Source organism: Dipodomys ordii, unplaced genomic scaffold (genome assembly GCF_000151885.1).
Source record: "Dipodomys ordii isolate 6190 unplaced genomic scaffold, Dord_2.0 Scaffold54, whole genome shotgun sequence".
NCBI classification, from domain to species: Eukaryota; Metazoa; Chordata; class Mammalia; order Rodentia; family Heteromyidae; genus Dipodomys; species Dipodomys ordii.
Genome location: NW_012267270.1, coordinates 1,732,939 through 1,756,683, shown reverse-complemented (window position 1 = coordinate 1,756,683; position 23,745 = coordinate 1,732,939). Strand labels below are relative to the sequence as shown.

General features: G+C 48.0%; 1 protein-coding gene across 1 annotated transcript in view; it reads left to right on the top strand.

Annotated features, from left to right (window-relative positions):
• Positions 1–675: 675 nt before the first annotated feature.
• The window catches only part of Ppfia1 (protein tyrosine phosphatase, receptor type, f polypeptide (PTPRF), interacting protein (liprin), alpha 1), a 101,241-nt gene continuing 78,171 nt past the window's right edge, over positions 676–23,745 (top strand). The window contains exon 1 of the mRNA XM_013020868.1: positions 676–939. Within this exon, the coding sequence (XP_012876322.1) occupies positions 676–939 (264 nt within the window). The remainder of the gene's footprint in view (positions 940–23,745) is intronic.

Sequence of the window (23,745 nt, the reverse complement as noted above, 5' to 3'; positions counted from 1 at the left end):
GTCGGGGGAGCGAGCGCCCACGCCGCTCCGGAGCCCGGCCGAGCGCGCCCGAGCCCGGCAGCTCCTTCCCGGCAGACACCTGATGGAGTCCGTGCGCCAGCGTGTCCGGCCGCGCGCGCCGCGCACGGGGACCGAAGGGGTGTTCAGACCCCCGCCCCCCGAACTGGGAACCGGGGGAAAAGTGGGTGGCAGAGGCTTTCAAGCACTTCAGCGTCCGCTCCCGGGTTGGCTCCTCCTGCGAGGGGCGGCCTGGCCTGGGCCCTGCTTTGCCCGCCCGTTTTCTTACCGTCCTGGAGTCCTGTTTGCATCTGAAGCCTAACATTGCTGAGGACAGCCAGGCGGTCAGCCTGGCTTGGGGTTGGTCCTGGCTCTTGAACAGGGCCAGGGCACTTGTCCCTGAACCTTGCACTCAAGGCTGGCACTCTCAAGCACTCAAGCCACACCCCCATTTCTGGCTTATTGATGGTTAATTGAAAATAAAGTCCCTCAGACTTTCTGTCCAGGCTGGCTTTGAACCGCTGTCTTCAGGTCTCAGTCTCCTGAATAGGAAGGATTACAGGCGTGAACCACCAGCGCAGGCTGTCTGCCTTTTACTTATTAGCTGCAGATACTCTGAAGGCTGCAGGCGACTTGGATGCTGCATTTAATGATCCCGTTTGGGTCTTTTCTTTCAAGATGATGTGCGAGGTGATGCCAACCATCAGTGAAGCAGAAGGCCCCCCAGGAGGAAGTGGGAGCCATGGCTCAGGCTCCCCATCACAGCCAGATGCAGACTCCCATTTTGAACAACTCATGGTGTCCATGCTAGAGGAAAGGGATCGTCTCCTGGACACGCTGAGAGAGACTCAAGAAACACTGGCATTAACCCAGGGGAAATTACATGAGGTGGGACACGAAAGAGACTCTTTGCAGAGACAGCTCAACACTGCGCTTCCACAGGTATGCACGTGTTCAACCTGAAACTACAATGTTCTCCCACTGTCTGTGTCTGGTGGTCTCTTGTTAATGTGTTAGCTGAGTGTGTAAGATGGTGGTTTGTGATGTTGGTAAACACACATAAAGTTACTTCTGAGAAAAGCTGGATGGCTGGGAAGGTGGCTCAGTGGTAGAGTGCTTGTCTCATGTGCATTAGGCCCTGGGTTCGATTCCTTAGCACGACATAAGCAGAAAAAGTTGGAAGTGGCATTATGGCTCAAGTGGTAGAGTGCTAGCCTTGAGCCGAAGAGCTCAGAGACAGCTCCCAGGCCCAGAGTTCAGGCCTCATGATTGACCAAAAAAAAAAAAAAGAAAAGAAAAGCTGGAGTCTTCCAAAGTCATGTGCCCAAAATCTGGGAAAGTATTTTGGAGATTTTATAAAAAGGTCCCAGAGCAGAAGTAACTAAGCTATGGGTGTCTTCCATTGTGTTGTCTTACATCTTTTCTTACTAACTGTGGACTTCGGTGCACTGTATCTCAGGGACTGGGTGTGTCTTTACCATTAGCTATATCTCGTGGATTTTCACTTTCCTAAATAAATACAATATATGAATTGGATTGGCTTCACAGAAAAAGTATTTCCACAGCACACCTTTATCAGAACACTTGTGATTTATTGCTCAGGGTGCATAAAAGACGGAACCTCCTTCTTGGTGCAACTGAAGCTGTTCTCTAAGTATGTCACGTTGGGCCCAGTGTCGTGGTGTTCTCTTAAGTATGTCACATTGGGCCCAGTGTTGGTGAGGGGAGAAAGTGGTAGAGATGAGTACAGGGTGAACAGCTCATGGAGCAGTGGGAGATGAGTAGGTTACTTGAAAGTTTGTGAGCTGTCCTGGCGGATTTAGAGTAGATGTTCTTGATGGTGTATTCAAGTAGACCTGAATAAGCCTGCATTTACATTCACAATGGGTCCCGGGTGATAAATTAGCAAGTGAATGATTACTAGTCTTAATGCACTTCTTGGCTTTGGTCAATTCTACTGAAAGATTGATAAGGCATATATTTGAATTTCATTTTTAGTAACAACCTGTTGTTCTATCTGCTTCTTTTTTTGTTGGGTTAAAGCGTTTTTTTTTTTTTTTTGGGTGGGTTGTGGGGTTTGAACTCTGGGCTTGGGCACTGTCCCTGCGCTCTTCAGCTCAAGGCGAGTGCTCTACCGCTTGAGCCACAGCGCCACTTCTGGTTTTCTAGTGGTTTATTGGAGATAAGAGTCTCATAGACTTTCCTGCCCGGGCTGGCTTTGAACTGTGATCCTCAGATCTTAGCCTCCTGAGTAGCTAGGCTTACAGAAGTGAGCCACCAGTGCCTGGCTAAAGGCGTTTTTTTTTTGTCCGTCATGGGGCTTGAACTCTGGGCCTGAGGGCTGTCCCTCAGCTCTTCAGCTCAAGGCTAGTGCTCTACCACTTGAGCTACAGCACCACTTCCGGTTTTCTGGTGGTTTATTGGAGATAAGAGTTTCACGGACTTTCCTGCCCAGGCTGGCTTTGAACCGCGATCCTCACATCTCAGTCTCCTGAGTAGCTAGGATTACAGGCGTGAGCCACCAGCACCCGGCTTAAAGGCGTTTTTTTAAAAACTGAAATTTTACAAATTAAAGTCTGTCTAGGTCAGATTTTAATTACCACAGTCTTATAAGGATTGGCAATTTATGTATGTTTTTTTGTTTGTTTTTGGTCGGTTGTGGGGCTTGAACTCTAGGCCTAAGCACTGTCCGTCAGCTCTTCAGCTCAGTGCCACTGTGGTTTATTGGAGATAAAAGTTTCACGGACTTTCCTGCCCGGGCTGGCTTTGAACCGTGATCCTCAGATCTCAGCCTCCTGAGTAGCTAGGATGACAGGCGTGAGTTCTGGTGCCTGGCTTGGCAATGTATGTTTTTCCAGGATTTTGTGGTACATATTTGTAAATTTCTGGTAGATTTGTTTTCGTAATTGTAATTTCCCCCCAGTCCGGGGTCTGAGCTCAGCACCTTTTGCTCGCTGTGTAGGTGATCTACAGCTGAGGCAGGCCTACAGTCCACTTCGGCTCTAGTTACTTGTGAGCTGGGGTCACACTTAGTGCTAGGCACTGCCACTGCAACCACCTGTTGGTGTAGAAGGAGTCTTGGGAACTTTTTTACCCACACTGTCCTTTCTGTAGGTATGCTTGCAGACATGAGCCACCATTGTCTGGCTATTGTAATATATCGTAATTCTGAAGTGTTTAATACTTACTGTCTATGATAAGGTAGTTCTGGGGAAGAATGGGCATCCAGGATGTGTGACAGGGAAGTGATAGAATTTTGTGCAGTTAGTCCTGGCAGTGGGTATTGGCTGAGTAGCTGGTTGCCTGGTGATTTGTTTCTGGCTGCTGCTCAGTGAAGCAAGCAGCTTGTAAATGTCTCTGAGAGTGGCTGACGTAGTGATGATGATGGCTCCCATCACACCTGAGCTCCTGAGTCCAGCATTTCAGAAGCACAGGAATGTGACCTCTTGAACCCTACCACGGTGACACCTGTGAGACTGAGCAGATCAAGAGATGAGATGTTATCAGGTGCCGGATTTAATCCCAAGAACTGTCCCAAGTTGTCAGCAGGGTTCTGGTCTGTACTGTTGATGACCTTTGCCTGCTGGTGATGGAGGTAGAAGGCTGTGTGTACTCTTTCTTGATCTGTCAAGGAGCACTGTGTGTGAGGATCAGCTGTGCTCTCCCCAGTGTGCCTGCTGTCCCACTGCAGATCACCCAGCACACAGGCATGCCGTGGTTTCTTCCCCTGGTCCTCATCAGGTTGCGTCCAGTCTCGGTTGATGCTGCCCTGAGTGTTCTTTCTTTCTTTTTTTTTTGTCCGTTGTGGGGCTTGAACTCTGGGCTTGGGCGCCGTCCCTGCGCTCTTCAGCTCAAGGCGAGAGCTTTATCACTTGAGCCACAGCATCACTTCCGGTTTTCTAGTGGTTTATTGGAGATACAAGTTTCACGGACTTTGCTGCCCAGGCTGGCTTTGAACCAATATCCTCAGATCTCAGCCTCCTGAGTAGCTAGGATTACAGGCATGAGCCACCGGCACTCGGCTCTGTTTCTTTCTTTTAGAGGGGTACAGATGGGTAGGAATTTCCACCAGGTTTGTTCAGAGGCGTAGAATTGCAGAATGATGCTTGCTCAACCTTGTGGGGAATTGTCAGAAATGACAGTTTGGCACTTTATACCACTACCAATAGAAGTGTGTGTGTGTGCGTGTGCGTGTGTGTGTGTGTGCGTGCGTGCGTGCGTGTGTGTGTGTGTGTGTACGTGCGTGTGTGTGTGTGTGTGTGTGTCCCCTCTCCTGGTGGTGTTTAGTGGGAGAAGGCTCAGCATGGCTGACCTTGTCCCCTTGTTTTTTTTTTTTTTTTTTTTTGTTGGTCGTGGAGATTGAACTCTGGGCCTGGGCGCTGTCCCTCAGCTCTTCAGCTCAAGGCGAGCGCTCTACCACTTGAGCTACAGCGCCACTTCCGGTTTTCTGGTGGTTTATTGGAGATAGGAGTCTCACGGTCTCTCCTGCCCGGGCTGGCTTTGAACCGCGATCCTCAGATCTCAGCCTCCTGAGTAGCTAGAATTACAGGCGTGAGCCACCGGCGCCCGGCCTTTGTTGTCCCCTTGTGAGAAGCCATCATGTAGGCTTGAGCTTCTCTATGTGATGTTCGCTGGCTGTCTTGTGAAATGATTGTCTCTGCTCATTTGTTGGTAGTGTTGTCTTGTTTCTTAATGGTTTGAAGGAATTGTTTGTACAGTTTAGAACATGTGCACATGGCAGATTATTTTTATACTCTTGTGCTTGTCCTTTCACTTTCTGTAAGTATCTTCTTTATTGGTGGTTTTTAGACAGGATCTCTATGTAGCCTGTGGTTGTAAACTCACTATGTAGCTCGGGCTGGCTTGCAATTCAAAGTCTTGAAGCCACAGACTCACAAGTATGGGGGTTGCAGACATGGACCACCAGCCTAGCCCAGCAGTATCTGTGCATCTGTGAAAGGTTTGCATTTTAATGTAGCTTAGTTGTAGTTCCAGAAATGTTTAGTGCTAGGCTGGGGTGGTGGTGTGTCTCAGTGGTACAGTGACTGGAAATGGATGGTCTTTCCTTTGCTCCATTGATGTTTTGTCCTCTTTGCACAGATCTCATGTCTAAATTATGGGGTTTGTCTCGACATCTGGTAATTTAAATCCTCTCCCTTATGTGCACGGAGGCACATTCTTACAATCCTAGCACTTGGGAGGCTGAGGCAGGAAGATTATGAGTTGGAGGCCAGTCTGACATACAATAGCAGGACCCTAAAAACAACCACAGAGAAGATTTCCTTAGTTAACCTTGACCCTTTACATTTTCAGGAAAGTTGTGGAGTCTGAGTTGTGTGTGGTGAAGTGCACGCCTGAAATCCCAGACCCTGGGAGATTGAGTGGCAGGGTGGTGATTTTTGAGATGAGTAAGGTCTGCACAGTGAGACAGCGTCTCAACAACACACGCCAAAGTAGAATGTGCTGGCACTCTGCAGAAAAAAGTGCTGGGATTTAAGTGAGATTGTTTTGATACATAGACTGCTGTGGGGAGAAGAGATGTTTTTAGTATTGATCTAGTCCACACAAGGAAGTACCTGTGTAATTGTTTGCTAGTGTATAGTGATAGAACCAAGGTTTTGCACACTTAGCAGTTCTTCTTTCCTGTTTTTCCTTTTCAAGTGCCCTGACCAGTCCCTTGCCTTGCGATACTGCACTGAAGCCTTCCGTACGTGTGGGTGGGACACAGTGGGGACAAGAGTCCTGTCTTGCTTGTGGTGTTGGGATGCTTCCGAGTCTTGCCCATGAATGAGATGAGTTGGCAGCATTTTGCATATATTCTCAAAATTCTTTTTGATTCTCAAGTTTGCTAAGTGGTTTTTCTGGAAATGGGCTTACTGTGGCCTAGGCTGGTCACAAACTCGAGCCTCCTGCATCAGCTTCCCAAGTGCTGAGTTAACAGGTCCATACTGCAGTGCCCAGTTATGAACTCATGAATAACTGTAGAATATTCTGCATCTTTTGAGATAGTCAAAAGATTTTTAATGTGTTGATTTAGCATTTTAAAATCTCTAGAACAATCCCAACCTTGTCTGTATATGTTCTTACTGTCTCTATACTCATGAGGAAGATTGGCCTGTACTTTTACTTCCTTGCTGAGTTTTGGCATTAGGAATCCACAAGGTGGACACTGTTGCTTAGTTTCTGTTCTTGGAAGGCTTTCTGTAAAGTTGGTCTTTCCTCCTTGTCAGGAAGAAGTCATTGGGAAAACCAGATGATTGTGGGATTTTCCTTTTAAGAAGAAAACATTTCAGCCAGGTGTTGGTGGCTCATACCTGTAATCCTAACTACTCAGGAGGCTGAGATCTGAGGATCACGGTACAAAGCCAGCCTGGGCAGGACTCTTACCTCCAATAAACCACCAGAAAACAGGAAGTGGCGCCATGGCTCAAGTGGTAGAGTGCTAGCCTTGAGCTGAAGAGCTGAGGGACAGCCCCCAGGCCCAGAGTTCAAGCCCCATGACCTGCCCCTCCTTTCTCCCCCAAAAAAAGAAGGAAACATTTCAGAATCAATTTTACTCTAGTTCAGTTAATTAAGCATTTTTCTGATACAATATTTCTTCTTGCCTGTTAGACAAGGCATTCTCTGCTTAGGGATTTGTTTAAGCCACCCAAACTTTCCAGTTTGTAAGTTTAAAATGGGTTCCAGTAGCCAGGCGCCGGTAGCTCACGCCTGTAATCCTAATTACTCAGGAGGCTGAGATCTGAGGATTGTGGTTCAAAGCCAGCTTGGGCAGGAAAAGTCTGTAAGACTCTTATCTTCAATAAACCACTCAGGAAACTGGAAGTGGCCTTGTCACTCAAGTGGTAGAGCGCTAGCCTTGAGGTGAAGAGCTGAGGGACATCGATCGCCCAGGCCCAAAGGTCAAGCCCCACAACTGACTGAATGAATGAATGAATGAAATGGGTGCCAGTGGCTCAAGCTTATATTCCTAGTTACTCAGGAGGCTGAGATCTGAGGATCACAGTTTGAAGCCAGCCCACACAGGAAAAGTCTGTGAGACTCTTATCTCCAATTAACCATTAAAAAGCTGGAAGGGGAGTTTTGGCTCAAGTGATAGATAGAGTGCTAGCCTTGATTAAAAGAGCTCAGGGACAGCACCTAGCCTCTGAGTCCAACCCCAGTATTGGCACACTTACAAACAAATGCTTTATGATATCTGGGTGCTGGTGGGTGGCACATGCCTGTAATCCTGAGATCTGAAAAGACTCTTATTTCTGAGTAATGAGCAAAACGTCAGCAGTAGAGCTGTGGATCAAGTGGCAGAGTACCAGCCTACGTGAGCACACTAGACTGAGTTCCAGCCCTAGCACCAGCGCAATGATAAACACATGAACAAGTGGTTTATCTGCAAGATCTATAGTCATGTCCCTTGTTTAATAATTCTTTTTTCACACTGGTGACACGAGCATCAGCACTTGGCTTCCTTTTAAGTAATTCTTCCTATGGGAAATATATGCTTTTTTTTTTTTTTGTTCCTTAAGCAGTTGTACTAGGAGTTGAACTCAGAATTTTGCTCTTGATATATAGGTACTTACCTCTGCTCCATGCCTACAGCCTTGTATATTTTCTTGCTAGTACTGAGGTTTGAATTCAAGGCATGGAGCTTGCTCAACTTTTTTGCTTAGCTTGTGGTCTACCATTTGGGCTACACCTGCAGTCTGGCTTTTTGTTGTTTATTTTGGAAATGGAATTTTAACTTTTTTCCTTGCATTGGGCTTGAATTACGATCCTCAGATCTTAGCTTCCTGCATAGCTAGGGTTATAGGTGTGAGCCACTGGGGCCCATCTGCTCTGCTTATTTTTGAAATAAGGTCTCATTTATTTTATTTTATTTATTTATTTTTTTTGTCAGTCGTGGGGCTTGAACTCTGGGCCTGGGCGCTGTCCCTCAGCTCTTCAGCTCAAGGCGAGCGCTCTACCACTTGAGCTACAGCGCCACTTCCGGTTTTCTGGTGGTTTATTGGAGATAGGAGTCTCACGGTCTCTCCTCCCCAGGCTGGCTTTGAACCGTGATCCTCAGATCTCAGCCTCCTAAGTAGCTAGGATTACAGGTGTGAGCCACCAATGCCTGGCGGTCTCATTTTTTCCAAGCCAATGTGGACGTCGATCTTCTACTTACTTACATTTTCTACTGTACCTGGGATGCCAGGCATGTCCAGGAGTGTCCGGCTGTTGGTTGAGCTGGGGGTCCTTCCCAGCTTTGTCTAGCACATACCTAAGATTGCAAGAATGATCCACCAGCGCCCTGCTTAAGGTCTATTCTTTTCCTTCTACTTTTTTTTTCTTGCTTTTTTTTTTGTCGGTTGTGGGACTTGACCTCAGGGCCTGGGTGCTGTCCCTGAGCCTCTTTGTGTTCAAGGCTATTGCTGTACCACTCCAGCCACAACGCCACTTCCAGTTTTTGAGTGTTTTAAATGGAGACAAAAGTCTCATGGGGACTTTTCTTCTTTGGCTGGCTTTGAACTGCAATCCTCATCTCAGCCTTCTGAGTAGTTAGGAATACAGGTCGGGGACTCAGCAAGCCGGGCAGGCAAGCCGGAAGTGCGCCCAGAGGCCAGTGCAGGTGCTTCCGTGTTGTGAACATGAGTTCTGTGGAGGAGAGCACTGGAAGATGAGGGGCTGCTGGAGAAGGGCCGCTGCAGGGAGGATGAGGGAGAAGCAGAAATACCCAAGTCAAGTTGGGCAGCAGCGGTGGTGGCTGTTGGTGTTGTCAGGACTGGGGCAAGGGTTCTGAAACCCTTTCAGTGGGGCCCGCCACAAAGATTTGTCTGGACCCAGCGCAGGAGCGCTGGTGTCACCTGTCAGGCACCGTGGAGCCACTCAGTGCCTCCGCCGAGGCCGTCCTGCCTGCTGTCCAGCTGCAGAACCAGCCTTGCAAGGCAGCTGATGAGTTTTGGAGTGGCAGCCTTGAGCCCCTCACGCCTATGGCGTGTTGGCAAATCATTTTAGAATAACACTTCCAGTCTTGGTTGTGGTTTGGGAAGCAGTTAAGTCCACCTTGTATCAGAATATCAAAATATGCGCTACTCTTCTTATTTTGTCAGTTGTGGGGCTTGAACTCTGGGCCTGGGCACTGCCCCTCAGCTCTTCAGCCAAAGGCAAGTGGCTTTTCTGGTGGTTAGTTGGAGATAAGAGTCTCAGACTTTCCTGTGAGGGCTGGCTTCAAACAGTAATCCTCAGGGGCTGGGAAGGTGGCTCAGTGGTAGAGTGCTTGCCTTACATGCATGAGGCTTTGGGTTCAATTCCTCAGTACCACATAAACAGAAAAATCCGGAAGTGGCGCAGTGGCTCAAGTGGTAGAGCATTAGCCTTGATCCAAAAACTCAGCAATAGGGGCTGGGAAGGTGGCTCAGTGGTAGAGCGTTGTCTTGCATGCCTGAGGCCCTGGGTTCTATTCCTCAGCACCACATAAGCAAAAAAGAAAAAAAATCCAGAAGTGGCGCTGTGGCTCAAGTGGTAGAGCACTAGCCTTGAGCTGAAGAGCTGAGGGACAGCACCCAGGCCGAGAGTTCAGGCCCCACGACTGGACCCAAAAAAACAAACAAAAAACCTTGGCAATAGTGCCCAGACCCTGAGTGCAAGCCCCAAGACTGGACAAAACAAGCAAAACAATAACAACAACAGCAAAAAACCCCACAAAACAAAACAAAAAAACAACCAAAAAACCCATTGACATTCCAGTGGTCCATTATGGAGACCTGCTTGGTCTCAGGCACTGTTCTAGTGCTGAATAGTCAATATGAAATAATGGTGACACAGTTCATGCGTCTTTTACCTGGGGAAAAAAGATGAAGGAAAGACTCCATATTACTCCACTTTGAGCAAGTTATGTGGGGGGTGACAGCCTGGGGATTTGGCATGTTCATCTGTGTTGACACAGACTGTGTGCAGGCAAGTGATGTTCCCTGCTCACTCCAGGGACCCACCTGCCCTCTTGTCATAGCTCCATCCCTCACACACACGTGGGTAGAGCACCTGCTTATCGGTACATTTGGCAGATGTTAGGCCCTTCCTTCCTTCCCTTCTCTGCCTCCCTCCTTCACCTGGCGAGGGAACCTTGGGTCTTGCACATGCTAGGCAAGCAGTATGACTAAACTATAACCCCAGCTAAGCTGCTTAAATCAATGTTGACCAAATCCATCTTTCCCCCAGATCACTCCCTCCTGTGAATGTTGCCACTTTCTACTAGTGGTCTGGTCAGGCAACCTGTGATGGGCGTGCTGTGCTAGCTGGGAGCAGCTGTGGTCGTGGGGTCTGAACTCTGGGCCTGGGCGCTGTGCCTCAGCTCAAGGCTAGCGCTCTACCACTTGACCCACAGCACCACTTCCGGCTTTTTTTTTCTGCTTATGTGGTGCTGAGGAATCGAACCCAGGGCCTCAAGCATGCAAGGCAAGCTCTCTACCACTGAGCCACCTTCCCAGCCCTAGCTGTGACTCTTTTCTGCATGACTTCAACTTGCAAGTCCAACTTTCTTTAGCTTGAGATGCTTCAGATCTCCATCTTCTTCAGGTGAAAGACAAGTCTCCTAGTGCGTCTATCACATATGTTCCTGACTTTTTCCTGTCTCTTCTGATTCCTGCTAGTAGTGCTTTACTAAGCATTCATTTTTCTTTTTCTCTGTGTGTGCTTGTCCTGGAACTTGAACTCAGGGCTTTGTTCTCTTGAACTTGGCTTTTTTTGTTCAAGGCTGGCACTGTACCACTTGAGCCACACCTCCAGTTCTGTTTTTGGCTGGTTAAGAGGAGATAAGAATCTCATGGGCTTTTCTGCCCAGGCTGGCTTCAAACCTCGATACTCACATCTCAGCCTCCAGAATAGCTAGGATTACAGGCGTGAGCCACCAGCGCCTGCTCATTGTTGCCTTGTAGCTGCTTGCCAGATGGCCTATTCTTTAAGCCTAGGCCTTTCTTGTCCTGTTTTCTGCTTGCCAACCCTATGCTGACTGGGGCTAAATGATTTATTTAGTATAGCTTTTTGGAGGACGAATTCTGCTTTATGCCCAAAGTTCCTCAAAAGTGCTTCTATTTTGTCTGGGGGTGTGGCTCAGTGCCCACTCACCAAAGGCCCAGGATCCCACCCCCAGCACCCCCTCCAAAAAAAAAAAAAAAAACAAATCCGCACTCATCTCGTGACACAGCAGTTTTTTTGGTCTGAGGAATGAGTTCTTGTTCTTCCTGGAAGAAGGGTGTATAATGATGTTTACCTCGAAGCTTGGATTTTCACATAGTTTATTGGTAGACAGTTTTCAGAGTTAAAATGAAAATATGTGTACAGTATAGTCTCACTGTAGAGGGGCGGTGTCTTCCCTCTGCCTCGCCCCAGTTCTCTCCTTCGGGGACACTGTTCAGGAGTCCCATACTTGGACCGCAGACCTCTCCGCAGTAGCTGAGCCCCTGCCTAGCTAGCTGTTTTCAGGTAGAGCTGCAGCTCTGGGCTTGTCAGCAGATGCAGACTGTGAAGAGGGACACTGGCTCTTCACTCAGTGCTAGGACTACAGCCCCTCACTGGAACCTTGTCCTCACATTCTGTGGCCTTCAGCTGGCACTGTTAGTTTGGAGGAGGGTTTCATTGCTTTCTGGAACAGTTTGTTTCAAGACCACTTTGTGCTCTCTGGGCTCCCTACCCAGGAATCCCTATTCCAGTCAGGGTCTCTGGACCGTGTTCATGGTCACAGCAATGGACAGAGCACCAGAAAAGTTACTCATTGAAGAACTCCTGACTTCATCAATTAAAACTTCATTTTTTCATATATATATATATATAGATAGATAGATAGATAGATAAATAGATAGATAGATAGATATAGATTTTTTTTTTTTTTTTTTTTTTGTCGTGGGGCCTGAACTCTGAGCCTGGGCGCTGTCCCTCAGCTCTTCAGCTCAAGGCTAGCGCTCTACCACTTGAGCCACAGCTCCACTTCCGCTTTTTCTGCTTATGTGGTACTGAGGAATTGAACCCAGGGCTTCATGAATGCAAGGCAAGTACTCTATCACTGAGCCACCTTCCCAGCCCCACGCTCTACCATCTAAACCATGCTATTAACACAGCTTTTTAAAAATGAACAACAAAATTGTGTGTGCCAGGCAGTGGGCTTGACTTTAAGTCTTGTGTGCTGTCCATTGGCTTTTTCACTCACAGCTGGCACTCTACCATTAGAGTTACAGCTCCACTCTGGCTTTTTTTGTTTCTTTTGTGGTTAATTGGAGTTAAGAGTCTCAGTCTTAAAGACTTTATTTGTGGGGTGGTGAGGGAGGGAAAGGGGAGAAAAATGAGGGAAGAGGTAACAAGTTTGACAAGAAATATACTTACTACCTTATGTATATAACTGTAAGCTCTCTGTACATCACCTTAAAATTAAAAAAAAAAAAGACTTTCCTGCCTGGGCTGGCTTCCAATCACAGTCTTCAGATCTCAGCCTCCTAAGTAGCTGGGATTGTAGGCATGAACCAGCTTTTTGCTGGTTAGTTTTGGAAATGATGGCTTGAACTCAGGGCCTGAGTGCTGTCCCTAAGCATTTTTTTTTTTTTTTTGCCAGTCCTGGGGCTTGAACTCAGGGTCTGGGCGCTGACCCTAAGCTTCTTTTGTTCAAGGCTAGCACTCTACCACTTGAGCCACAGCACCACTTCTGGCTTTTACTGTATGTGGTGCTGCGGAACCCGGCCCAGGGCCTCATGCATGCCGGGCAAGCACTCTACCGCTGAGTTACATCACGTTCCCAGCCTGTCCCTGAGGTTTTTAAAAAAGTTCAAGGCTAAGCCTGTGCCAGTGGCTCACGCCTGTCATCCCCGCTACTCAGGAGGCTGAGATGAGATCGAATTTCGAAGCCAGCCACAGCAAAGTCCCTGTGAGACAGCTAAGCAGTATACTAAAAAATTGTATAAATTAAGCCGGGCGCTGGTGGCTCATGCCTGTAATCCTAGCTACTCTGGAGGCTGAGATCTGAGGATCGCGGTTCAAAGCCAGCCCGGGCAGGAAAGACCGTGAGACTCCTATCTCCAATAAACCACCAGAAAACCAGAAGTGGCGCTGTAGCTCAAGTGGTAGAGCGCTCGCCTTGAGCTGAAGAGCTGAGGGACAGCGCCCAGGCCCAGAGTTCAAGCCCCACGACCCGAAAAAAAAAAAAAAAAATGTATAAATTGAACTATTTTTTCATAAAAGATAATGAAAAACATTGAGTTACCAAAACTTATAGCATGTTGCTAAAAGTGTGCTTAAGGGAAATTACAGCCTTAAATACACAAATTAGGAAAAAAATAAACCTATGCCATACCTATTCAAGAAACTAGGGGGAAAACATTAAAAAAAAAAAGCCAGGTGCTGGTGGCTCATGCCTGTATTCCTAGCTACTCAGGAGGCTGAGATGAGGATTGCAGTTGAAGCCAGCCCAGGAAGAAAAATCTCCGAGTGACTCTTATCTCCAAGTAAACACTTAAGAGTTGAGGCCCCACAACCGAAAAGACAAACAAAACTTCAAGACCAGCACTTTTACCATAGAGCCTCAGTTCCACTTCTATCTGCTTTTTGGTGGTTAATTGGAGATAAGAGTCTCATGGATTTTTTCTGCCCAGATTGGTTTCGAACCATGATCCTCAGCTCTCAGCCTCACAAGTAACTAGGATTACAGGCGTGAGCCTGGTGCCTGGCTTCAGTTAACCTTGAGTTTATTTTTTCTCAGAATCAGTTGGATAAAAATATATATGGGAGGGCTGGGAAGGTGGCTCAGTGATGGAGTGTTTGCCTTGCATGCATGAGGCCCTGGGTTTGATTCCTGAGCACCACATACGCAGAAAAAGCCGTAAGTTGCACTGTGGCTCAAGTGGTAGAGCACTAGCCTTGAGCTGAAGAGCTGAGGGACAGTACCCAGGCCCAGAGTTCAGTCCCCACAACCAACCCCTTGTCCTTCCCCCCAAAAAAGAAATGTACATGGGAGCTGGGTGTTGGTGGTTCAGGTCTGTAATCCTAGCTACTCAGGAGGCTGAGATCTTGAGGATCATGGCCAGCCCTGGCAGGAAAGTCCTTGAGGCTCTTATCTCCAATAACCTACCAGAAAACTGGAAGTGGTGCTACGGCTCAAGTGGTAGAGTGCTCGCCTTGAGCTGAAGCATTGAGGGACAGCACTCCTCAAGCCCCATGACCACCACCACCAACAACAAAATGTACACGGAGGGGTCTTGTTCCCAGCACTCCGCAGAGGGTGGCCGTGGGTCTGCTTGTTCTGGCGCTGGAGCAATTAGTGAAGTGCCTGTTAAGCTCTCTGCTAAGGTTTTCTTGGCCCCGCTGGTGCTGCTGTAGAGATGTGGACCGAACGCTTCCACTTGGCAGGTTTTTTTCACTGCAGCTAAAGTAAGTACTTGGCTGAATCCTGCAGATTTTTGGGCTGTGGTTCTTTCTCCTGGCTGGGGGGGCGGGGGGAGTGATCTTCTGTGGAGTTTGTAGTCTTGCTTTTCACAGACTCTCATTCTTATGCAGAAGAGTAAATTTCATTTTGCTCCAAAAATAAATTTGGAAACTTGAAGCATACCCTGCATTCCAAGTTTTTCTGCTTTTCCAGTGGGCTGTGGTCTTGAACCTTTGCCAGTCCTAATGTAATAACGGAGCTGGATGCTGCTGGCTCTGGCCTGTAACCCTAGCTGTTTAGAAGACAGAGATCCAGAGGATCACAGTTCAATGTCAGTGTAGACAAAGGAGTCCTTGAGACTGCATCTCTAATTAACCAACAAGAGCAAAAAGCCAGACTGGAGGTGTGGCTTAAGTGGTAGAGCACTAACCATAAGCAATAAAGCCAAGTGACCATGAAGCTCTAAATTCAAGCTCTGATACTGAGGTGGGAGGTGCAGAAAAGCAAAAGACACCCTGAAGTTGTTGACTCATGTATAGAAAAGAAAAAGCTGGAGCTTGGTAGGGTTGAGCACGTGCTGGCTCTTCAGTGTCCTTAGCATGTGCAAAAGAGAAAAACGAAGGCTCTGCCCGAGGCTGGTCAGTGTTGCTGAGGAGTTGGTCTTCCGTGGATTCTGAAGCCCTCCTTGTCCTCCATCTTGGATATGACTTAGAGAGAAAACATGAGCAGCAGGCGTGGTCATAGAGGGTGGGCATGTGGCGGGACTGTAACAGTCTGTTTGAGTAATCCAGTGTAGATTAACATAGGAAGGTCTTTGTGAACAAATGCCAAGTCCAGTTGCTGCAGAGAGGTTTAAAGAAGCACTGTGTGGAGCTTTGCTGCTTTGTGGCCACTCCCCTGCTGTGAACGGATGTGTGCACATGGAGGACACCCTAGCTCCTCTTCATGCTGTGTGGAGGCATTGTAAGAACAGTTAAGCACCTTTCCCTTCCCCTCTTTCTTGTCATAGTTGCTGCAAAGGACTGAAGTGAGTGGTTCATACAGGTCCCTGTGCCGCACTATAGCGCCTGCCCTTCCGGGTGTTTCTAAGATGCACCCCACTCCAACCTCTCCTCAAGACAAGCCCAAATGTTTCAATGGAGCATGGGCTTGGAACCAACTGGGACTTAGAGGTCACCTTCTTTCCCCTTGTTACCTTTGTTAGGTCATTTGGTCTCTCAGCCTTCAGGTTTCTCATCAGTAAATTTGGGATGATAGTTATTAGTTGTTTTTTTTTTTTTTCTGGTCATGGGGCCTGAACTCTGGGCCTGGGTGCTGTCCCTCAGCTCTTCAGCTCAAGGCTAACGCTCTGCCATTTGAGCCACGGGGCCACTTCTGGCTTTTTCTGCTTATGTGGTGCTGAGGAATCGAACCCAGGGCCTCAGGCATGCAAGGCAGGCACTCTACCACTGAGCCACCTTCCCAGCCCCCAGTTATTAGTTTTTATTTAGCAAATACTTATTGTCTGTTATGAGTTAGACATCATCTAAAGCTGAGAATCGGGATGTTTAGGAGATCCATTGACATAATACTTAACGTTCACAGCCTCCTGGCCTTTTTGTAATGACTTCTCTGATGTCATTATGGGCCTCTGAGACAGGTGATCGTGCTCACTTCGCAAAGAACACTGAGGCACAGAGAGGTCTGGGGACTAGCTCAGGGTACTGAGTGCTGGAGTATTCTGAGCTCCAGAGTTGTTGGACTGAAGGACAGATTGGCCAAAACAGGGCCCCTCAGCTGGCCCCAAGTGCTGCTGGACCTGTCCCATCATTCTGGGCCGAGGTTCTTGTCTCCCTCCCGGCCAGTTGCCTTTCTGTCCTCTGTACGGCTGCACAAGCTTCCTCTGCCTGCGGCCAGGCCTGAGGCAGAGCCAGGTGCTTTCCCATGTGGCCTGGCACAAGTGGGCAACACGGCAGCATCAAATAAGAAATGATCTCTGGGCAAAGGAGGAGGGAGGGGTGTGACTAGCTGGAATTTATTGTATACATGTGTGGAAATGTCACAGCGAAGCCCCCCTGCCCCTTGTATAATGTATGCTAATGAAAGTACTGTTAAGAGATCTGAAGTTGGTCTCTTTCATGGCTGGTCTTCTAAGTCACCTGTTAGATATCTAGTTCTGTCTACCTTGATGAATCCAAAACATTTAGAGTTTTGATTATTTCTCTTTCCTCATTGCTTTTCCCAGAAACTTCTTTCCTGTCCATCAACTCTTGTCCTACTGTAAAGTTAAAAGTTGTTGATGTATGTCTTTGTTAAATATTTTATTTTATTTAATTAATTTATTTTTTTTTGTCGGTCGTGGGGCTTGAACTCTGGGCCTGGGCACTGTACTGTCCCTGCGCTCTTCAGCTCAAGGCGAGCGCTCTACCACTTGAGCTACAGCGCCACTTCCGGTTTTCTGGTGGTTTATTGGAGATAGGAGTCTCACGGTCTCTCCTGCCCGGGCTGGCTTTGAACCGCGATCCTCAGATCTCAGCCTCCAGAGTAGCTAGGATTACAGGCGTGAGCCACCAGCGCCCGGCTATTGTTAAGTATTTTAAAGATAACTAAACATCACGGTTCAAAGCCAGCTGGGGCAAGGAAAGACTGTGGGACTCTTATCTCCAATAAACCACTAGAAAACCAGCAGTGGTGCTGTGGCTCAAGCGGTAGAGCGCTCGCCTTAAAAGCTGAAGAGCTGAGGGATAGCACCCAAGCCCAGAGTTGAAGCCCCGTGACCAACAACAACAACAAAAAAGATAACTAAACAAATTACTAGGTCAGTATAGAGGAAAACGGGAAGATGAGAGATGAGCCAGGCATTGTTTTGTGTCCCAGTGGTCAGGGTCTCCCCTTGTGCCCTGCCTTTGATATGGGTGGAATGTAAGTGGCAGACGGTGGCGGCACACGTCCTGGCAGCTGAGAGGTGGCTCTCGTTCTGGTTTGTCAGCTAACCTCAGAAGTTACTTCTCTCTAGAACAAGATGTCAAATGGATCCAATAGATGAGAGCCCTCCAAAAGAATCACATTTCTGAGGTTTTGGGTTTGTGTATGTGTGTGTGTTGGTACTGGGGCTTGAATTCAGAGTCTTACATTCTCCCTCAGCTTTTTCACTCAAGGCTGGGATTCTGTTACTTGGGCCATGGCTCTACTTATATACCTTTTTGGTGGTTGATTAGAGATAAGAGTCCTTGTTTGGGCTGGCTTTGAACCTTCATCCTCACATCTCAGACTTGAGTAGTTCTGATCACAGGTATGAGCCACCAGTGTCCAGCTCCCCCCCCTCACCCCCCCCCTCGTGAGTAAACAGACCTGTGCCAGGGGCTTATACCAAAGGTAGTCTTCCTGAAGCCTCATCTGCCAAGACCTCATTTCTTCCTGCTTCCTGCTCTGTGGTGGCCCTGGAAGCGTCCTAGGTGGCTATAGACGATCCCACCGAAGACTCAGCAGTATCTGGTACTCTTGCATGAGGTTGTAGTTCTGCCTTGAGTGTAGGAAGGGACGTTTCAAGAGAAGAGCCAAAGCTGGGCGCTGGTGGCTCATGCCTATAATCCTACTCAGGAGGCTGATATCTGAGGACCACAGTTCAAAGCCAGCCTAGGCAAGAAAGTCTATGAGACTCTTACCTCCAGTTAACTACCAGAAACTTGGAAATGGTGCTGTGGCTCAAAGTGGTAGAGTGTTAGCCTTGAGCAAAAGCGCTCAGGTATAGCTCCCAGGCCCTGAGTTCAAGCCCCAAGACCAACAGAGGGACGGAGGAGGGGGAGAGAGAAGAGTCAAAAGGGAGAATTTTTTTGATTGGGTGTGTGTCGCAGTTGGCAGTGCAGTGTGGCTCTGGGCACGTGCGGGCCCTCAGTCAGGGTTGTCACCTCCACTCTTGCTGCTCACCGTGAGACCTGCTTTAGGCTGGTGGATCGTGGGCACTCCACAGGTGTGGCCATTGGCCATCACTCTTGCTGGGGTAGTGGAGGTGGCTGTGGTGAAGAATGCCTTTTTTGGTAATAAAGTTGGTGATAATTGGTAGGAAGAAAAGGAAAAGATGGGGAGAATTTGCAGATACCATAGAGATACTGACATTCACTGTGGCAGACTCTCTCCGCGCACTGTGACTAGAGTAGAGGGTGGTGTTAGGCTTTGGGTTTTGGTTTTGAGACAGAGTTTTATTATATAGTACTGGCTGGCTTGGAGTTTTATTTAGCCCAGGATGGTATTGAACTCTTGATTCTATTAAAAGCCTCCGCTTCTCTGGAGTGCTGAGATTACAGTGCTCAAAGTGGTGTTTTTAATGTGCATTCATACTTCTCATTGAGAAGTGTAGGGGAAGCTTATTTGTAGGACTGCCTGTGTGATAGTGCAGACAAACTGCTGGAAGGATTTATAGTAGATCACATTGTCTCTGAGAAGGTGGGAGGCTGCTTGTCCTGTACTGCACCCTGTGCTGTTGACATCATTGCTAGGCCCAGTGGGTTGAGTGGCTGCTCAGGCTAGTCCCCTTCCTGCTCAAAGTCACCTTGAGGCTAAGTGACGATGAGGGCCACAGAGGTTGGGGAAGAAGAGACTGAAGCATCAGCTGCCCCTGCAGTCAGCCGCTGTTTCTAAAGGGTGGACCTTTAGCCATAGGAAGAGCTCACGTGTTGGGTGGCATATGGTAGCACCAAATGGCTAGTTGACTGTCAGGCAAGAGACCTGTGCTTCCTTGCTGGATCAGGACAACTTGCCATCTGTCCCCAGCGAGCTGTTCAGATTTCCTTCTTCCGTTAACTCTTTTGCTGCCCTTGTTACTTTCCCTTCTGATCCATCTCAAGGAGACAGAGAGGAGACTGTCTCAGACACGCATGTGTGAGACTTGTGAGAGGTCTGACAGCTGAATGGTGGAACGGCAGGAAATGGTAGTGGGCGGTTAGAATGGGGGGAAATGTATGTTCATGATTGTTTTCTTGTGCAGACCATAGAAATATTTGTTCCAAAAACAGCTTAGCAGTGAATTATGACTTTGCATGAAAGCACATTCCTGTGGATAGAGTCTTTGTGCATTTCACAAACCTTGAATGCCTGCTGCTTCCTTTCCCCACCCTTCTGTTCCCTGAGTTGTATCTCCACTATAGATGGACGTCATTAGGGAGGCCAGGTGCTACCGGAAGCCCTCTTGCCTAGAATGAACCTGCTTGTGCTCGTACAATAGCCTGCTTGTTAGCAGATGTCCTAGCAGGTAGCAGGTTGCTGTGTGGGCCTGGAAACTGCTGCTGCTCAGAGGCCTCAAGGACAGGCTCAGTGACAAGGTGACTTGGTGTCTTGAGGTAGAAGGCATGTTTCCTGCCTGAAATACTACAGGACATGATGCAGGCCCACTAAGAGGAGATACGGACATGTAAAATACTAGGTTGAAATCACTTCACGGGCTGTAAGTCTTTTAAGATGTCTAGGCAATTGCTTTTTCACTCAACCATGAAGTTGCCAGGCCATTGCTGTTCTGCTTACCAACATGGGTTCTGGTTAGGTCCTTGTGAGTTAGACAGTAGCACACCATCTGGTCCCTTGTTCATGGGCAGGCCTCCTGGTGTCTGTAGATGAGGTCAGGGACCAATGCCAGGGCTGATTTACGTCTTATACCATTTCTTTGCCTTCACTCTAGTTTAAGAACGTAGTTGAAATAATTAGGACCAAGTATGTACTGAAACCCTCCTTGAGGGGCAAAAGCAGTCACGGATACTCTTAGGAGGTGCCTGCTAGTGTCGTCCTCCTCCTCTGAGGGAAGGGCCCCTGCTTGACAGGAGAGCATCTTTCTGCCCTGTTTTCTCTAAACCTGTTTCAAGTCTCAGGTCCTCAGCCTATTAACTTTCTGCTCTTGACCAAGATATTTTTACCAGTAAGACTGTAAACTATCTGTGAAGTTGAGATACTGTTTATTTCCAGTATTATGGACAGATTTAGTGAGGGCTAACACCCTCACAAAACAGTCATCCGGCAGGGAGCAGGCACCTGCCTGCCAATCCCTCTGCCAGTCCCACATGTCACTTGGTGACATTTGATGGGATTCGCCTGGTACCGTGCAATCTTCCCTGAGAGTCATGTCTTCTGTGGCTTCTAAGTCTTTTTTTTTTGGTCGGCCGTGGGGCTTGAACCCTGGGCCTGGGCGCTGTCCCTCAGCTCTTCAGCTCAAGGCGAGCGCTCTACCACTTGAGCTACAGCGCCACTTCTGGTTTTTCTGGTGGTTATTGGAGATAGGAGTCTCACGGTCTCTTCTGCCCGGGCTGGCTTTGAACCCCGATCCTCAGATCTCAGCCTCCTGAGTAGCTAGGATTACAGGCGTGAGCCACCAGCGCCCGGCTGTGGCTTCTAAGTCTTAAGCCACTTACTTAGGAGACTTTGCACCTTCCTAAGCTTCCTGGTTCTGTATTCTTATTTGTAAGATGAGGTAATTACAGTGTCTTACTGGGTTGCTAGAATATGATAATATGACAACACTTTGAAAAACAGAAAAATATTAACCAAATAATAGAGTTACGGTAGTTTGTGTTTTATATGTATTGAACATAGTGTCTTAGATTCCCACCTCAGGAAATTATTAGGATTAATAAGCTGTTCAGGGCTAACGTGGTGATGTGCGCCTATAATCCCAGCACTGGAGGCCCAAGGCAGAAGAATCATGAGTTGGAGGCCAGCTTAGGCTACATAATGAGGCCCTTTCTTAAAAACTACAATAGAGCCGGGCGCCAGTGACTCACGCTTGTAATCCTAGCTACTTAGGAGGCTGGGATCTGAGGATCTCAGTTCAAAGCTGGCCAGGGCAGGAAAGTCTGTAAGACTCTTACCTCCAATAAGCCAGCAGAAAACTGTAAGTGGTGCTGTGGCTCAAGTGATATAGTGCGCTCACCTTGAGCTGAAGAGCTGAGGGAGAGCGCCCAGGCTTAGAGTTCAAGCCCGACTGGGGACACACACACACACACGCACACGCATGCACGCACACACACGCACACACACGCTTACCTCCAGTAAACCACTAGAACACACACACACTTACCTCCAGTAAACCACTAGAACACACACACACGCACGCACGCACGCACGCGCGCACTTGTGCAGTAACCACTAGAAAACCGGAAGTGGCGCTGTGGCTCAAGTGGTAGAGCGCTAACCTGGAGCTGAAGGACAGTGCCCAGGCTGTTCAAGCCCAACTGGAAAAAAAAATACAATAGCGTCAACAAAACTATTCATTCTTGAGCTTAAATTGCTATTAACTAAACTTAAGCCACAAAGAAAACCTGTTTTTGGTTGATTGTGGGGCTTGCACTCGGCTGAGCACTGTCCCTGAGCCTCTTCGTGCTCTGAGCTAGTGCTCTACACTTGAATTGCAGTGCCATTTCTGGGTTTTGAGTGGTTAACTGGAGATGAGTCTCATGGGGAATTTTTTGCCTCTGGCTGGCTTCGAACTGTGATTCTCGGGTCTCAGCCTCCTAAGTAGCAAGGATTACAGGTGTGAGCCACCAGCACCCAGAAGAAAAACATTTAATGATCTTCATTAGGTGTGTGTGTGTGTGTGTGTGTGAAAAACATTTAATGATCTTCATTAGGTGTGTGTGTGTGTGTGTGTGTGTGGCCTGAACTCTTGGTCTTGGCACTGCCCCTCAGCTCTTCAGCTCAAGTGCCTTACCACTTGAGCCACAGCACCACTTCCAGCTTTTTTCTGCTTTATGTGGTGTTAAGGAATCGAACCCAGGGCCTCATGCATGCAAAGCAAGCACTCTACCACTGAGCCACCTTCCCAGCCCTCTTCATTAGTTTTATATCTAGACTTTGATTCATTTTGATCTACCTGTTTGTTAAGTTAGAGGATAGAACTGCTGGTGTTGTGGGGCACTTGTATACAGAACATGTAGGTGGAGGGAGAAAGACTGCATAGTAGAAGTTTTAGCTGTCCAAGACAGTATATCACTGATTAAATTTCATGTGTACTTAAGTGTGGACACTTCCACTCTGCTACACTCTTTGCCAGGGCTTGGGATTTGAACAGTAAAGGGAAAGTGCTTTCCTGTTAGAAATGTAGAACCCAAATAGACTTAGGAAAGTGCTGGACAATGTTGGTGGTGGTTTGGGGCCTGCAGACAACCCTGTGTTGCCCTGGAAGACCTTATCAGCTCTCCCTGGATGACCCAGAGCTCCTTCCTAGAGTCAAGGCGACTGGAGACCAGTGCTTGGTCTGAGGTCACATTAGAAATGTGGGAGAAGGTCTGGGCCTGGGCAGCATTGGGAACGGAGCTCAGCAAGAGAAGCACACTGTAGCCCCTGGGAGGTAGTGGGAAAAGGAAAGGCCTGGGCACTGTGAGCTCACTGGAAGAACCTCTGTGGGGGAGGATCAAGGTAGATGTGGCCTGCTCTGGCGTTGGAGGGGCTGTGAAGGGCTGGAGACAGGCGTGTCCAGACGCTTCCTTGCTTGACAATAAGCCCATTCTCTTTATCTTCTCTACTGATCAGTAGTCCTTTCTGTAGGCCATGTCATTCTGGTTGTGAAAACTGCATGGGAGAGAATGAAAAGCCTTTTCAAGTTCAGTTATATTTATTGCAACCAGCCTTCCTTAGACATATGGTCTTAAACAGTGGGGCGTTTGTACTTTGACTTGTTAGAAGAACATCAGGAAATGCCATAAATGTAGCTGTAGATACTGGGAGGCCCACTCCTTCCAATAGAAGTAGTCCCTGACAGAATGCTTTCAGGTGAAGTTTTAGACCTAGGTCTTTGATGCATTCTAGAATAACTGCTTGTCAACCTAAAGCTTGCTGTCTTTCACCTGATGTGTCCAAAACTGTATCAGATACCAAAAGGAAAGTGGCCTGGCTGGTTCTTCCTGCCCCTCAGCCCCCAGGCTTGGCTTTCTGTTAGAGCTGGCCAGCGTCCCTCAGTGTGTTGGAATTCCTTCCGAGTTGGTTGCTGCTCTCCACCCCAGTGAAATGTAGTGTTGGGTGACCCTGTAATGTGTCAGTGTCCCTCCCATGGGCAGTGCTTCCCACAGCTGGCAGAGACTCCCTGGGCCTGGCTCCTGACCGCTGCGTGTGCTGGCGCTCAGCGAGCATCCTTGGGAAGTACTGTCAGTCAGTGCCACAGCCGTCTTTCTCATTGATCTGCACCTTGGGGATATCTTGCAGATTGCTGAATCACACATGAAAGAAACTTCGTTGTGGCTTTCTTGAGAAATGGGAAGCAGGGGCTGGAGTTGTGGCTGTAGGAATAGAAAGCCTGCCCGACCAGTGTGAGGCCTGACTTCAAATCCTAGAACCACAAAAAAGGAAACTAAAATGGATAGTGAAGTAGCACAACCTTGTGCATATGCTACAGTTTTTTTTTTTTTTTTTTT